At 44.5% G+C, this 16196-nt stretch overlaps 1 protein-coding gene across 1 annotated transcript; it reads left to right on the forward strand.

Moving 5' to 3' along the window:
• The first annotated feature begins 7839 nt into the window (after positions 1–7839).
• Positions 7840–11384, forward strand: TMEM213 (transmembrane protein 213). The gene is made up of 3 exons (XM_081211067.1): positions 7840–7987; positions 9582–9623; positions 10685–11384. Exons 1-3 carry the CDS (start codon positions 7915–7917, stop codon positions 10852–10854), a joined length of 285 nt encoding a protein of 94 aa, XP_081067193.1. The 5' UTR covers positions 7840–7914; the 3' UTR covers positions 10855–11384.
• The last annotated feature ends 4812 nt before the right edge of the window (positions 11385–16196 follow it).

Consider the following 16196-nt stretch of genomic DNA (forward strand, 5'->3'; position numbering starts at 1 on the left):
TTGTGGAGAGTCAAGGGCACCCATGTACTTTCTTCACTCTTTTAAACAGAGCATTCTAGGAATGAAGTCCAGATTCCTTCATGAGTTTCCATCAACCTAACACATCCCCCATTTTCAGCATCTTAAGCCCATCCTGGCATCTCAGCTTCAAACTTAATATGTATTTAAAATAATAATAATAATAATAATAATAATAAAAACATTTAGAGAGGCTTTTGCTTTATAGAGCAGTATCAGAAAATTAAGATAAGTAGAATTAAAGTATACGGTTACAAGGACTAGAAACTTTGAAACTGAAATTTACCAGACATTCATCCTTAATGGTTAAGGGCACAATCCACAGCCAACATACAGAAGTAAAACCCCAAGAAGCTGCTCTATACTGGGTCGTAATATGTGCCCCTCTCTGCCAGTCTAATCTGACTCAGCTGTTCTCTATAGTCTCAGGAATACCTTTTTTTACCATCACCTGATATCTGCTCCTTTTAATGGATGATACTAGGACCTAAATCTGGGCTTTGTGGATGCAAAGCATGCCCTCTGCCACCAAGCTATGATTCTTCCCTGCATGAAGAGGATATACTCGACAATAAATGTAATTCGCCTGAGATTTCGACCTTACTACACATATCCAAAGGATGCTAAGAGCACAAAGGCAGCCTCTTGAGTCCATGGGCTGTCCTCCACACATGCAGAGTTCAAGAATAAATATTGCTAAACTGGTCCCATATCGCTCCTCACCTCTGGATTAAAATGCAATTCATATCCCTCATCCACATCAGCTTATGAAAAGCAATAATCATTCACATTCATTTCTGCTAGCCTCTTGTTCGCTTCTTCGTACCGAGGTTATAATTTGATCAAGCACACCAGCAATTAAAGAGCCTTTGTTATCCTGTGCTGTTAGATGTTAATTGCTGGTTTCAAAATACATCTTTAGCTATTTAATCAAAGCTTTCGTTATTCATTGGGGGAGAGGGGAGAGACCATTTGCTTCTGAATGGGAGAAGAAGAAGAAAACATCCGGGATCCATATGTTGAGGTGATTTTTCCTCTTTAGGAAAATTCAATAGGCACTGCGAATGCAGAGAAGTGGCTATGCCCCTCTGAGAATTGCCGCTAGTTATCCATGCCAAGATCTCACCTCAGTCACCTGCTCTTCAGTTTCCTTTCTCTCTGCGCAGCCTGAATGAATGTGGAAACTGTTTCCAGCTTGACAGAGCTCCAACTGAAACACTGGGGAGAGCTGCAGTTTCTAGGCATGTGTCCTCAGGACAGCTAAACTGGTCCTGGCCAGACCAGAGAGACCTTTCCTTACAGTTATTGAGTGGAAATATCAGGAGCCATGCTGCTCCATCTAAACCTCTCATGTCAGATCTGTGAGATAACAACTAACAGTGTTGTGTCAGCACAGTGTGTGTGTGTGTGTGTGTGTGTGTGTGTGTGTGTGTGTGTGTGCGTGTTGCCATTACAAACACAACCATTCCCTCTCAATGTGTGTGTTGGGGTGGTGGTGGTTGTCCTGTTCTATCAGCAGATGCAGCAGAACAGAAGACAAATACCTCTGCTTCTTCAATCTCTCTGCAGTTCTCACCTCGCAGCGGTCCTTCTCCATCTCTGGGTCCCCAGCTGTTGTCAGACTACAACTCCCATCATTCCTAGCCAGCATAGCCAATGTTCAGCCAATATTGGGAAAGGCCATTGCAGAATGAAAATAGGGACCGGAGAAGGAGAAGGCATCACCCTGCAAAAGTCCCCCTAGAAGTTTGGGATAGAGAAGTCAGGTCTCCTTTCCTTCTTAGGAGAAGACACTGGGGGAAGTGATTGTTGCCAAATATGTTAGATCAGATGTTGTTGGACCACATCTCCCATCAATCACAGCCAGTTTAGGGATGATGGGAAATGTAGTTCCCTCTGGGGACCTGGGGCTGAAGAACACTGTTAGCTCACACATACAGGAATGAAAGACCTCCATCAAACTGCTGGTGGTCCTCCAGATACTGTCAGATTCCAGCTCTTATCGGTGCCTGCTAGCATAGCCAATGGTCAGGGATAATGGGAGTTGTAGTCTTACAACATGGGGCAGGGGGGACAAGTTCCCATCCCTGAAACCCTGGGAGCCAATTCCAGTTATTGTAGACAGTACAGAGCCAAATGAACCATTGGTCTCACTCAGTATAAGGCAGCTTCCCAGACCTTCTTCATGAAAGCATCCCCAAACACAGTTCACTACCAGAGTCACCCCAAGACATTTTGCTACCTCAGGCAAGGGACAAGATGGTGCCTCCTCCATTTCATATCTAAAAAGCCATGTTCCCTGCACTTCCCACCTCTGTCTCTTGGTTCGCAGCAGTGACCCACGGTGCTGGGAAGCTGGGAGAGTAATGGCGTCCCACCTGTGCTGCCCCACAGGCTGCAACTGCTGGGAACTGTAGTTTGTCATGCATGCGGACCTCACGAGCCTACGGCTCCCAGTTTAGTGAATGCCAGAAACTGTTGAAGTGGTATACGTACATGTAAATGTGACCTTGTTTCTTCAGCTATATAATGGGTCGTTATTATTTTTATTCTTAAAAAATAGCACAAAGGGAGGGGAGCAAAACCTCTCTCCCGCCCTCTGTTGCCAAAGTCTGCTGCTCTGAGCCATTTTCTCCTGGCTGTTCACTTCTCATATCAGAGTTAGGCTAAGTGGAAACAGATTACAGTGGTACCTCGGGTTAAGAACTTAATTCGTTCTGGAGCTCCGTACTTAACCTGAAACTGTTCTTAACCTGAAGCACCACTTTAGCTAATGGGGCCTCCCGCTGCCGCCGTGCTGCCGGAGCACGATTTCTGTTCTCATCCTGAGGTAAAGTTCTTAACCCGAGGTACTATTTCTGGGTTAGCAGAGTCTGTAACCTGAAGCGTCTGTAACCCGAGGTACCACTGTAATGCTGTGGAATGTGGCGAGTTAAAGGGAGCTGTGCTCCTCTCCTCCTTCAACCCAAAACGTCAACAGCTCACACCCATTTTATAGCCAAATAACAGATGCAACGCTTCTTGTTCAACTGCCTTGTGACAGCGGGAGAGTGTCCTGAAGAGAAGGCTTTTTTAAAAATCTCTTCGGTATGGCTGTTGTTGCCCCAACAAGGTGTGATGTGCTTGTACATAGAACTCCATCCCAATTTGTTTAGGCTACATCCCATTAAACCAGGTTAAGGGCAAAAAGGTGGTTGGTATGCCTGAGGTCGCAGTTGCCTGAAGTAAGAAGAAGAAAAATCACCCAAGAGGGAGGCAGTCGCGCTCCTCCTGAGAATCATGGAAGAAGTTGCCTTATATTGAGTTAGACCATTAATCCATCTAGCTCTGCCCTGTCACTGCATTCCCTGGCAAAGGGGGTTAAGCCTGGGACGAACTGCATGCAACATGTGTGATCAGCACTGTGCTGCAACCCATCTCTTATTCCAGGCAGCGCTTTACAATGGCTGCTAGGAAAGAGAAAGGGGAGCAGGTTGCAAAAGAGGCTACAGGTTGCAGGCTGTCCCCTGCGCTCTCATGCAGTACCAAAGCTCTGAAGGAAGTTTTCAATGTTTAATGCTTTATTGCATCCTTATATCCTTATATCTATATAAGGATATCCTTATATCCTTATATCCCTGTCAGATGGGTGGGAAAATATAATAATAATAATAATAATAATAATAATAATAATAATAATAATAATAATAATAATAGATTCCAATCCAATTCTGATAATCTGGCAGCAAATCCTTTTCGAAGGCTGTGTATCCACCATACATTCCAAGCACATTCCAAGGACACATCTCCCCCAAAGATCGCTGGGAACTGTAGTTCACACTCACTAAACTACAGCACTCATAACAAATGACAGTTCACGGGATTCCAGAGGGGTGTGCTTTAAATATATTGTGATAGGGGGTTTTGGGGGGCAGGGGGTTCCAGTCAAGGTTGTGTGCGCAGCCATAGAGTCAGAAGTTATGGGCAATGAATATATGGTGAAAGGGGCTGTGCCTCCCATGAAATAATCCATGCATGTATGAGGTTCACCTTCAGTTCTGCAACGTGCTGTTGGGAGATGGAAATCCTTTCAACATCAGTAAGAGCATCAGGATGTAAAAAGAGCCTGCTGGATCAGGCCAATGGTCCATCTAGCCAGCATCCTGTTCTCACAGTGGCCAGCCAGATGGCGGTGGGAAGGACCTGATTGCTGCAGTTGTGGAGGCAGAGCATAAGCCATCATGGTTAGTAGCCTTTGATAGTTCTCTCCTCCATGTACAAAGACGAAGGCTAAGAGGTTGATCAACGCAAGCAGCAATGACAGGGAACTTTCCTTTTCTGAAGTTGATGCAATCTAATGTCTGGGTCAAGCCATGAGTAGCCAATGTTGCACCCTCCAGTTGGACTACAACTCCCATCATTCCCAGCCAGCATGGCCAATAGCCAGGGATACTGGGAGTTGCAGTCCACAACATCTAGAGGGCACCCCAATAGCAGCCTGGGCTAAGCAGGCTTATATATGTGTGTGTGTGTGTGTGTGTGTGTGTGTGTGTGTGTGTGTATTATGTGTGTGTGTGTATACACCGTATTTTTCGCTCTATAACACGCACCCAACCATAACACGCACGTAGTTTTTAGAGGAGGGAAACAAGAAGAAAAAAATATTCTAAACGAAACAGTGAATGTATGATTTTTGTGGTTCATGCTGTGGCCACAGACATGTGATCTGACAGTGAGTTTGGAGTAGCCCAATGCAAAAATCCTGAGGATCCATGTGGTTCCATGCTTTGTAACCACGTTTTTGCACCACTGCGGCCCCAGGCAACAGTGGGTGCGTGATTGTTTTGGTGCAAGATGTAACCATGGACATGCTATGTGATCTGATGGTGAATTTGGGGTGACCCAGTGCAAAAATCCTGAGGATCCATGTGGATCCGTGCTTTGTAACCACGTTTTAAGTGGGGAGGGAAGGGAAAGCACTCAAGGGACAAGGAGCACGCGTGGGGTGTGTGGAGAAGGATGCTGCTAATAATGCAGAAGAGGGGTTTAAGGGGAGAAGGCTCCTCTCCTCTCCCACTTTGCTCCTTTAAAGCAAGCAGGCTCTCTGTCCCTCTCTCCTCCCCACTCAGCGGCTCTTCTCCCGCTTTGCTCTTTTAAAGCGAGCCACGGAGGAGGGAAGGAAGGGGAACCATGGATCCTCTGCTCACAACTGCAGAAGATGAATGTTAATGTTAGTTCACGCTTAATAAGCAGCTGTGGAAAGATGACTGGTGTGTAACATACTCAGAAGAGGAATAAAAGCCGTCCTAATCCAGTTTGAATAGCAACAGAAAGGCAGACCCAGCAAGAACAGGCCATCAGAGGCTGGGCGGAGGCTGCCACAACTTCCTTAGAAGTTTAAATAGAAAATAAAACTGACCTGTAACACCAAACACTGAAGGTTAATTCTAAATATACAAAAACATTTCCATACTGATCCATAGACAAATATTGACTCATGTAAGAAAAGACTTGAAATAGCTGGGCTAAAGTCGCAATTACAAAAATGTCAACATTTTCATGAATAATATTTCCTTTTAAGCTACCAAACAGTTTGAACAGAACAGCTGTTCTGTCTACATTATCTCATCCTGGATTCCTGCTGTGTGTAGCCAGAGGTGGGGAGCAGAATTCCCCACCTAGATCTTCACATGTTGCTACCACAATATGTAGTTATGGTCATTTCTTAAAGTGCTTTAGGAACTTAGGAATATAGGAGGGTGCCTTTTGCCATTGATCCATCCTGCTCAGTGTTGTCTGCACCAGCCTTTCTCAACCTTGGAACTGCAGATATTGTTGGACTACAACTCCCATCAGGAGTTGTAGGAGCTAGCAGGACCGGTGGTCAGGGAAGATGGGAGTTGTAGTCCAACAACTCCTGGAAACCCAGGTGTTGAAAAAGCCTGGTCTACACTGACTGGAAAGGGCTCTCTAGGGTTTGAGGCTGTTGCTTCTCCTAGCCCTACCTGGAGATGAACCTGGGACCTTCAAGACATGCAAGCCAGATGCTCTACCACTGAGATATGGCCCTTCCCTAAATTAATGAATTTTAGATAAATTCATGATGGATAAGGCCATAGCAAATAAGTCAATAAACGTGATTGTTATATTACCTCCAGTACCAGAGAGAATATCTCTCTGGTTGCTTTGGGCCAATGAGCAGGTCCTGCTTGTGGGATTTGGTTGGCCACAGAAAGAACAGAATGCTAGATAGTCTGGGCCATTGGCCTAATCCAGCAAGCAGTGGAAACTGGTGAGAATAAAGGCACAGATCACTGTTTTGTCAACCATGATTGGACATTCAACCCAGGATCTGTCCTCTATAGGGGACTGCCTGCTCTTGGAAGGACTACCTTGCCCCAACTTGGTTTATAGATGAAGAACTTGAAGAACGGAATGTAGCAGGCCTTGAAGTTGCCCGGCAACATTGGCAGCCGGGCAGCAGACTCAGCAGGCAAGCTGCTTGGAGGCTCAGCCTGCCCCCCCCCGCCTGCCTCTTATTTAGAGCCAATCAGATGGTGGCTCTGACTTCACATCCTCTTAGTTTCTCTACCTTCTGCCCTGCCAATCCCAATGGTCACCATCCATCCCTGGCACACAAGCCACCTGGGCACCATTTTACTCACAGAAGTGAGTTGTCCTGTATTTTTAATTAAATCAAAGTAAATAGTTGATATACAGCATTCTAAATTTTCATATTGACCTATAAGTGAGTCTATTGTGCATTTAAATACCGCTGAATTCTCCTTTGCTGTCCTTTTCAGTTATGTATTAGTGGAACCCAAAGCATTGTGAGTTCTCGGTTTTCATCAGGGAGTACAACTTACATGCCGTTTCCCCCCTGTACTAATAAATACCGTATTTTTCGCCCTATAGGACGCACCGGCCCATAGGACGCACCTAGATTGGGGGGGGAAATAAAGGGGGGGAATTATTTTCCCCTCCCCCAGGCACGGGGCCCCCAGAACAGGACCCAGAGCGATGCCGAAGCTGCATGCAGCTTTGGCATGGCTCTGGGAGCTTGCGGGGCTGGAGGAGGGGGAAGCCCCCCGCCAGCCTTCTAACCAAGTCAGGGGACAGCGGGAAAGGCGCGCTGCGCCTCCCGCTGTCTCCCGAGTTTGCGGGGCTGGCAACGGGGAGGAGCAGGCTTCTCCCCCCGCCAGCCTTCTAACCAAGTTGGGGGACAGCGGGAAAGGCGCGCTGCGCCTCCCGCTGTCTTCCGAGTTTGCGGGGCTGGCGACGGGGAGGAGCAGGCTTCTCCCCCCCCCCCGCCAGCCTTCCAACCAAGTCGGGGGACAGCGGGAAAGGCGCGCTGCGCCTCCCCGCTGTCCCCCGAACTTGTGGGTCTGGCGGTGGGGCTCTCCTGAAGCCTGGAGAGCGAGAGGGGTCGGTGTGCACCGACCCCTCTCTCTCCAGGCTTCAGCGAAAGCCTGCATTCGCCCCATAGGACGCACACACATTTCCCCTTCATTTTTGGAGGGGAAAAAGTGCGTCCTATAGGGCGAAAAATACGGTAATATCTAAATCTCCTTAGGAATAGCATGTGTTCAAATTAGCAGCTTCCCAGAGAAGTATAACTGCTGCCAAATGCAAGGAAAGGAGTGTTTTGCTTTTTGCTATTAACATCCCTAAAAGCCTCAGGGATCACAACAGCCTGGGAGGATGGGCTGATTGTTTCATGTTTGGGTTAAACTCACCTGCCAGTAGGTGAATTCAAGGTGTCTGAGCGGCACAGCAGGAAGTTAATTTTCTCCACCCACCGGTCTGGACAAGGCATTTGACTTTGCACTGAATTGCTACAGTCACCTCTCTCCTTCCTGACAGAGGCTTCAGTTCTGATCAGCACAAGGATTGCGGGCCAGGGGCCAAAATTCAGGGATGGAACTGCTGACCTGGACTGCTGTTGCCATCCTCTTGCTGTCCTCTGCTTGCCAGAATTCGCTTGCGAAAGGTGATTCATCCTTTTCTGATTTGTCACAACTTAGGGTTGTAGTTGGGATATTGTTGCACAGGTGTGGGGGGGTGAAGTTGGCAATCTATGTGGCTTAGTAGTGGGAGAGGGGCTTGTGTTTAGAAATGCATGTGCTGTCTTACTGTCATCCTCAAGAAAAGGAATTTGTTTTCATTTTTGTTTTTAAAATACCTTAGTTAGGTATCAATGCAACGAATGCTACTTTGGAAAAAGGCATGTTTTTTATTTATTTAAAAAATATTAAATTGTCACATACAATGAAAAATCAGGCTTGATAAACCAAAGGCCAGGGTGTCTTGGCTAAAGATATTTCACATAGGGAAAATGCTTAGAAAGGCTCAACATGGCACCTAGGGAAGCCATGTATGCCTGTTATATTAGGGCAAGGTTTTAAAGCTTTGCAATGGGAAGTGCAAAAATGGGAAGACGGTGGCTCAGTGGGGCAGGACGTGCCTTGCATACAGAAGGTTCTGTGTTTCCTACCCCTGGAATCTTGGGGTGCTTTTAAAAAAAAATAGGGTCAGGTTTCAGGAGCTAGGAAAGCTCCTCCCCCCCCAAACCACAAAGAGCTGCTGCCAGTCAAGAGCAGACCAGAGGGGGCCCAATGGGCACATTTGCAAATGAGAAGCTGTTTGCGGCACCTTGAAGATGGGCACACTTTCCCTGCAACTAGGCACACACATGCACACTAATTACCCCCCTCAAATCCAGGATATTGGTTCAAAAAGTGTTTTTGCTTCCCCAAGCCTAATCTCTTTGAGGAGGGATTTTCCTGAGAGCGCAGTTTGGGAATCCAGAGTTAACCATCCCAGTCCAATTTGAGGAGGATAGAAATGAAATGCTGCAGAGATCAGGCAGTGCACCTGTGAGCACTGCAGCAGCAACCCATGAAGTAGTTCCATTTCTCTATGTTCATGACTGGGACTAAGGCCACCCTACCTTCGCACTTTCCATGTTAGTAATTTGTGATTGCTTAATTTCAAAAATCAATCAATCAATCAATAACTGGTTGGGCAGTTACTTACTCACAACATGCGCACTCACAAGACTGTGCACACCCACACCATACATTTAAAGCACACCCAATGCACATTGAAAGTACATGGTTTCTCCCAAAGGATTCTGGGAACTGTAGTTTCCTCTCTCACAGGGCCATACTTCCAGCACTCTTAACAGACCACTGTTGCCAGGATTCTTTGGGGGAAAGCCATGTTCTTTGAATGTGAGTTGGGTGTGCTTTCAGTCACAGAATCACATAATTGTAGAGTTGGGAGGTACCCCATGCATATATATGGTGCAGAACAGTGTTTAGAAGTGTATGAGGAGGACAGCAATAAGCATGGAGTGCATATTTTCACTCCCCAGCAAGGCAGCTACCGTGAATTCAGAGAGCTCTTGAGATCTGACCTTTTCTTAGGAACAAAAAATAATGAGCACATGATCAAGGAATTCTTTAGGGATGTTGTCTCCGTGTAGGAGATGGAGAAGGCACTTCCTCAGCTTTCCCAAGGTAGGAATCTAAATCTGTTCTCAGGTTTCTCAGTCTAAAGCATAGCTTTCTCTTATTTTCTAGCGACCGACGGACACTCTTCCAACTCTTCAGACTTATGTCCTCGTAAGTATCATTACTTCTGTTTCCAGTGTTCAGAATGTGAGCAACCTTTCTTACGGAATCCAAATGTAATGCCACGCATGGTGGCAGTACATTCTGAAAAAGCAGTGTGGTGTTAGAAATCGTTGTAGTGTAAACTGTCTCTCATGCCTTGTTACACTGCCGTTTCTACGGGGATATACGCTCGGTATTTATTACCCCTGCTATGCAAAAATCTCCAAATGAATCTGAACTTCAATGTCTAAAATCCCTGGTAGAGGACAAGGATCCTGAAATCACATTAAGGGTAGCCAAAATCTGTTTGATTGCCATAAAACTTAGGGAACAAGCTGTGCTATCATAATGATTAAGGCCTTAAGTGATAATTTTAGGTTATATGTTAGTGACTAAGTTTTAATTTATATATATCTATATCTAGATTAACTGTTGCTATATCTGTATTGTCCCTGTTGTACCTAATTGTAAATGCAAATGTATCCCTATCGTGTTTTATGACTTCCTTGATATTGTATGTAGGCTGGAACTGGTCTGTGACCGAAATAATAAATTCATTCATTCGTTGTAGGGCTTTTAGTTAATGTAATCCAGGAGTCAGGGTGTAAGGCACGGTCAGGTATTCATTGCTGCCAAGTGCTTGCCTCCTTCTGCCCCTTCACTGCTGTGGCTATGTCACCCTCACAACGTTTTGTATGTTCCAGTTCCCAAGAGTCTGGCATCCAAGTTTTACACCAAGCTCAGGAGTGGTGGAGCCCAGAGGCAGCTGAAGGATCACAGAAGCATAGAGGTGGAAGGGACCCCTAGGGTCACCCAACTCCTTTCGATGCAAGAATAGATAGGAAGACAGAATCCTGGTTGGCTGCTCCCCTGCTTATTTTAAGTTATTCTAAATAAAATGGTTTGGTCGCTATCCTTTGTGTACAGAGTACAATCTGCAGTGAGGTGACCTCCATATTGTTAAGACATTCAAGGTTCAACCTACCTTTTGTGTTGTACCAGCAGAAAGTCATATACAGTATATATATCACCAAAGCAAGACAGGCTCTCTTCTCTTTCTCTGTCATCAGATGTCAGTTTCTGCTCAGAGGCCTCCAGATGTTGTCAGTTTGGAGTGGATGAATATGGCTGGATCGCTGCAGCTGTCGGGTGGAGTCTCTGGTTCCTCACGCTTATCCTTCTCTGCATTGATAAACTCATGAAGCTCAGACCTGATGAACCCAAATATTTGGAAGCATAACACTTGGCTAAGCTTACAGCTAGTTATATCTTTCTGTCGTACAGGATGAAACAAGGGGATGAAGAAAGTAACTTAGCCTGCTCCGCTAAGTACAGAAAACGGACGTTATTCATGGCTTCATAAAAAGGGCCTAAGTTGAGGAACAAAGCATGGCCAAGATATGCTTTATTGTTTTTATAAAAATTCCTGTAACTTCCCAAGCCTCTAGAAGAAAATCCTCGTTCCTTCTTGTAGCTGGTCTGTCAAATATGTGTGCCCTGGTTTCTGTCATAGTTGTGAAAAGAACAATTTACACCCTCTGAAACTGGGATGGAGAATCTGTAAACCTTGAGCTAGCCAGCATTTACTTCTGATGACACATGCTGTGACATTTTGAATGGTCAGCGGCTTTCTCTCTTTGTATGAACCCAAGACAGGCACTGTGTAAATGAGGAAATACTTCTTGGTTCTTTTTTAGAAAGCTAAAGGTCCCCCCACCCTAACCTGCTTCTGCTGTACAGTAAACACAAGATCAGATGCTTGCACAACAACTTAATTGTGTTTCCATTCTACTTCAGCTCATTTCTCAACTGCCATACAGAAACTGCCACCCACCCCCGCCCAAAAAATTATGGTCTATTCACTATTTTTTTAAATCTGCGGCATTCACTGTGATGTTTTAAAGAGCAAGGAAACTTTGTTTTCACGTTGTTGGCAATAAGACTACAATACAGTGGTACCTCAGGTTACATACGCTTCAGGTTACAGACTCCGCTAACCCAGAAATAGTGCTTCAGGTTAAGAACTTTGCTTCAGGATGAGAACAGAAATCATGCTCCAGCGGCACAGCAGCAGCAGCAGGAGGCCTCATTAGCTAAAGTGGTGCTTCAGGTTAAGAACAGTTTCAGGTTAAGAACAGACCTCCAGAACAAATTAAGTACTTAACCCGAGGTACCACTGTATAGGGAAGCAAAATAACCCTTCTGACTCCCATTTTTAAAAACAGAACCATACATTTAAAAGAGAATCACAAATATTTGCCTGATAGCCTCCTTATATCCTGTTGTGTGTTATCTGTCAGTCAAATCATTATGTATAGAGAAATGCCCGTCACTATAGCCTAGTTCTCGCTGAGGAGAAAGTCATTAGAGTGTTCGATGTTTCTCTGAATCAAAATCTAACCCACCCTACATAAAGGCTGCTAATAGGCTGAACTACAACTCTAATATCTGAGAACTAGTGTTTCTGTGTGTAAATGTTTCTTTTTGCGGTTTTTTGAATGGAGCAACTAGGTCTTATTTGACATGCTGCATTTTATTTTCTCCTGGAGGTAAAAAGCACACACTTTGCTGCAACAAAAGCCCAGCATAAATCAGGGAATATGTCAAGTGACTTGGCAGTAAATATATATTCAATTTTCAGTGCACAGTACTGTTTTCTAGTTGTGCTCCACCACATAAGTTAGGTTGGGACACAGATTTGCCCAGTACACAGCTGAGAAGTGATAGAGTCTAATTAAAAACAAACACAAAAAACTCACCATTGCAGCAAGGACATATTTGCACACTCTTTTCATCACATGAACGCAGGAGATACCGGTAATTGACATGTGAATGGGCATGTGAGTCTGCCTTACAGCTGGGGGCAGAGTTTAAGCACCCAGGCCTGAATGGAATGAAATCAGGTGTGGGGTTAATTTACATCTCATTACTGAGGTACAAAGAGCTATAGATCAAGACCCAGTTGCACCTGATCAGCTGGAATGTAGCCAAGTTTGAAATTTCAACTAAGAGTGATTGTTTCATGTGTATGTCCAGGAATAACTATATCAAGGCTTTGCACTCAGTAAAGTTGGTTTGAACTCTATCTAACCATGTAAATCAGGTTTCTGGCCAATGTTTGGGACTGAAATAACCTTGGCTGCCCTGTGTGACGAGCTACACCAGGAACTGGACTGGGGCAGTTTGTCCCTGTTGGTTCTACTGGACTTCTCTGTGGCTTTTTATAACTTTGATATCCTTTTGGTAGGGGTGAAGCTTGAGGACCAGTTTTGCTGTGGCTCTGATACACCCTGGAGGAAATTTTCAGAGGGGGCCTTCTGCTTCATACTACTATATGGCTATTGTCTTATGGTGTCCCTCAGAGTCCTATACAGTGGTACCTCAGGTTACATACGCTTCAGGTTACAGACTCCGCTAACCCTGAAATAGTGCTTCAGAGTAAGAACTTTGCTCTGGCGGCCCGGCGGCAGTGGGAGGCCCCGTTAGTTAAAGTGGTGCTTCAGGTTAAGAACAGTTTCAGGTTAAGTACGGACCTCCGGAATGAATTAAGTACTTAACCCGAGGTACCACTGTAGACTGTCTGCTATGCTGCTGTAACCTGAACACCAAACAACTAGGAGAAATCATATGGAAAGATGGAGCTTGATGCCACAATCCTGACCACACTCACCTCAGTCCAGTTGGCCATGGAAGGTTTACTTCAACGTCACAGATCAGTGACAAACTGAATGTGGACAAACTGAAGCTCAATTTGGCAGTGCCCTTTTGAAAGTTCTTCAATGATTTTCGTGTGCACAAAACATTATGCGAGTAGGGGCTATTTTAACCTTGGGGTATACTTTTCCCCCCCTGGACCAATCCTTGATGTTGAAGTCAGTGGTGAGAAACCCACCCACCAATTCCATGTTCGAAGTACATCACTTTGTTGTGGCAAAGAACTATGGACTTCAGGATGAAACCCAACTCGCTGTTTGGATTCCCATTCTACTGCTATATATGACTTCCAAATATTATTTCGATCCCCAAAATTTTTGTGCACAGAGCACACTCACTCACACGTGAACAGCATCGTGGGCATCTCTGCCTACACAGTTAGCAAAGTTCTAGCACATGCAGAATGCTCTGCTTATTAATAGAAGTGAGAACAAGTGCTCTTTCTGGATAAATACTATAAATGTTGCATTCAGATAGTATACACAACACTACTAAATCAAATGGCCTGATTTCAAAAAACCACCCAATTCAAATGCTTCTATTAAGGAACACTGGTGGAATTTGATAGCTCAAGAAATATATATATATATATATATATATATATATATATATATATATATATATATATATATATATATTTATAGAATATTTCCCACACCTTTCCCCCCCCTTCTCTCCTCCCACAAATATCAGGAATAGATATTTTGAATAATTTAAAACTATCCTACTGAGGATTCTATACCCATTTTAATTTCTTTCAGAGAAGCAAAACTTATATATTTTATTTATACCACAGTCTTGTGTGTGCATAAAAAGTCACATAGGCAGGATTTCAACGTTACTATCTTGAACAGCAATTAAGTGTGTCACGCAAGGTATTTTATCAAACACACAACAGGAAGAAAGAACCCGTAATTAAAGTAAATGTACATTTAGAGTGCTATATACCACCCAACTGGAATGTATGGTGAAAGGTTTATTAACTCTACTCCAGACAGCTAAACCAACTTAGGACCAACCGATCGCCCACTTTGTGGATGTCAAAGCAAAGTCCTTTCATCCTTGTTATATACTTAGTGTGCATGAGTATCTAGCCTGAGCTGACTTTGTGATGTATATTAAAATACACTATAGGTTAATGACACCTCTTTGCTAGCCACTTCCATGCTAACTGATGGGATTCACCTTAGTATATCGTCACAAACTGACTTTGGCCACATCTGTATATTCGTCTGTGGCTGTGCCTATGGCTCTTCCCTCCATCCATTGCATACCAGCTTCAGCACAGAGATCCTGGTTTGCATCACCAGCATTTCCCTTTACATAAGAACCAAGGAACTTAGGGCTAAGATTAGTTAACAAACCAAGATAATAAGCTTAATACCAGTAAGGATCTTCATGCCAAGACTGGAACATGACCAGCAGAGAGGAGAGTCAAGGAAGGAGAGATGGCTACATCATTCATCCATGCTCTCATTACCATGGGTTATGAAGTTGCGCCTGAGTGTTGCCATTGTCTTAAAATTACTTTTTGCATGCTTTTGATAATATTGGATATTACTGTAATATGATTACAGCCTTGGCTTCTTGTGCCTGTTCTTCATTCTATACATCTATTTTCAACCTATGATGAATCAGCCCCTCTGAGGCAACAGGATCAGGGCCGTCTTACCTATAGGCGCTAGGGGTGTGAGGCACCAGAGGGCGCCAGGCTGAGAGTCGAGTCCTGGGAAGAGCCTGCCTGTTGGTTGGAGTTCCGCGCGTTCGGGGGCAACCGAGCCAGCGAGACACTGAGGTGGTTGGCAGGCTCCGCCCTCCTGCGCGCCTAGGACTGAGCAACCTTTGGGGGGGGGGCGCCAGGCGGATCTTTGCACCCCGGCGCCACATATGCTTAAGACAGCCCTGAATAGGATTTTCATCAAAGAGCTCAGCAATCTCAATTTCCCCAGTCTACAGATTGGTATTATTTGTCACATGGATCTCATAGCTCGTGTAGAGGGCCCCAATGGTATCCATGGGAAAGGAACCAAATCTACCAGCAAAAGATATGTGAATCAGCTCCTTCTGTTTGATTGAACCAAGATGCACCAAACACATTAGTGGAGGGTGGGTGTGTCAAGGTATTCAATGTGGAGTGCGTTTTCAAAAATCAACAAAGCAAGGTTAAATACACTGGTGAATCAAGCAAGGGGGTAGACCATCAGTTCATTCATTAATACCTTAAGACAGTAAATGCATTGAAGCCACACCTCCACACAAATAACTGCTTCCAACTGTCTTTGTGCCACTGCTTTAGCTTTAATTTAGTCTAAGTTAAAAAACAAAAACGGGAAAAAATACACTCCAACAAATAAAATAATTTAGTTAGAATTTCCACTCGTTATTATTACGCAGGTTACAATTAAGCAATGGCTGTAGGACAGTAAATTACACCTCACAACTAGCAATAAAATTAAAATTCTGTAAAAACTAGTGCCTGGATGGCATGTACCGTCGTTATCAGTAGGAACACGTACAAATGCAGAGGTTGCATCTAATGGTGAAATCTAAGCTTTTGTTATTCTAAAATGGTCCTTTTTTTCATCACAAGGTTAACACTTTATTTGTAGGCTTTATCAAGAACCCAAATGCAGAGGGTGGTTTATGACAAACTAGTGCTGGTGTTGTGATATCATCCTGGTTGGCCTCTCCTGCTCGTCTCATTTCAAACTACAGACTTGCCGCTTTTAAGTCTCATAAGAAACGCGACACTTCTGCATTCGTGACCTTTTGGCAAATTAACACAAAAGCTTAATCTACCACCCCCTCCTCCCCAGCTTAAACACAAAGGGAGTTTTCACAAGTGATGTTAAGACTGCCTTTCAAGGC

This window comes from Podarcis bocagei (assembly GCF_964188305.1).
Source record: "Podarcis bocagei genome assembly, chromosome: 10".
In the NCBI taxonomy this organism is placed as follows: Eukaryota; Metazoa; Chordata; class Lepidosauria; order Squamata; family Lacertidae; genus Podarcis; species Podarcis bocagei.

Excerpts from the sequence above, each read along its gene's own strand:
- TMEM213 (XM_081211067.1), top strand. The coding sequence starts at position 7,915 with ATGGAACTGCTGACCTGGACTGCTGTTGCCATCCTCTTGCTGTCCTCT. Across the intron at positions 7,988-9,581 it reads CCAGAATTCGCTTGCGAAAG|CGACCGACGGACACTCTTCC; the intron begins GTGATTCATCCT and ends CTTATTTTCTAG. Across the intron at positions 9,624-10,684 it reads CTCTTCAGACTTATGTCCTC|ATGTCAGTTTCTGCTCAGAG; the intron begins GTAAGTATCATT and ends CTCTGTCATCAG.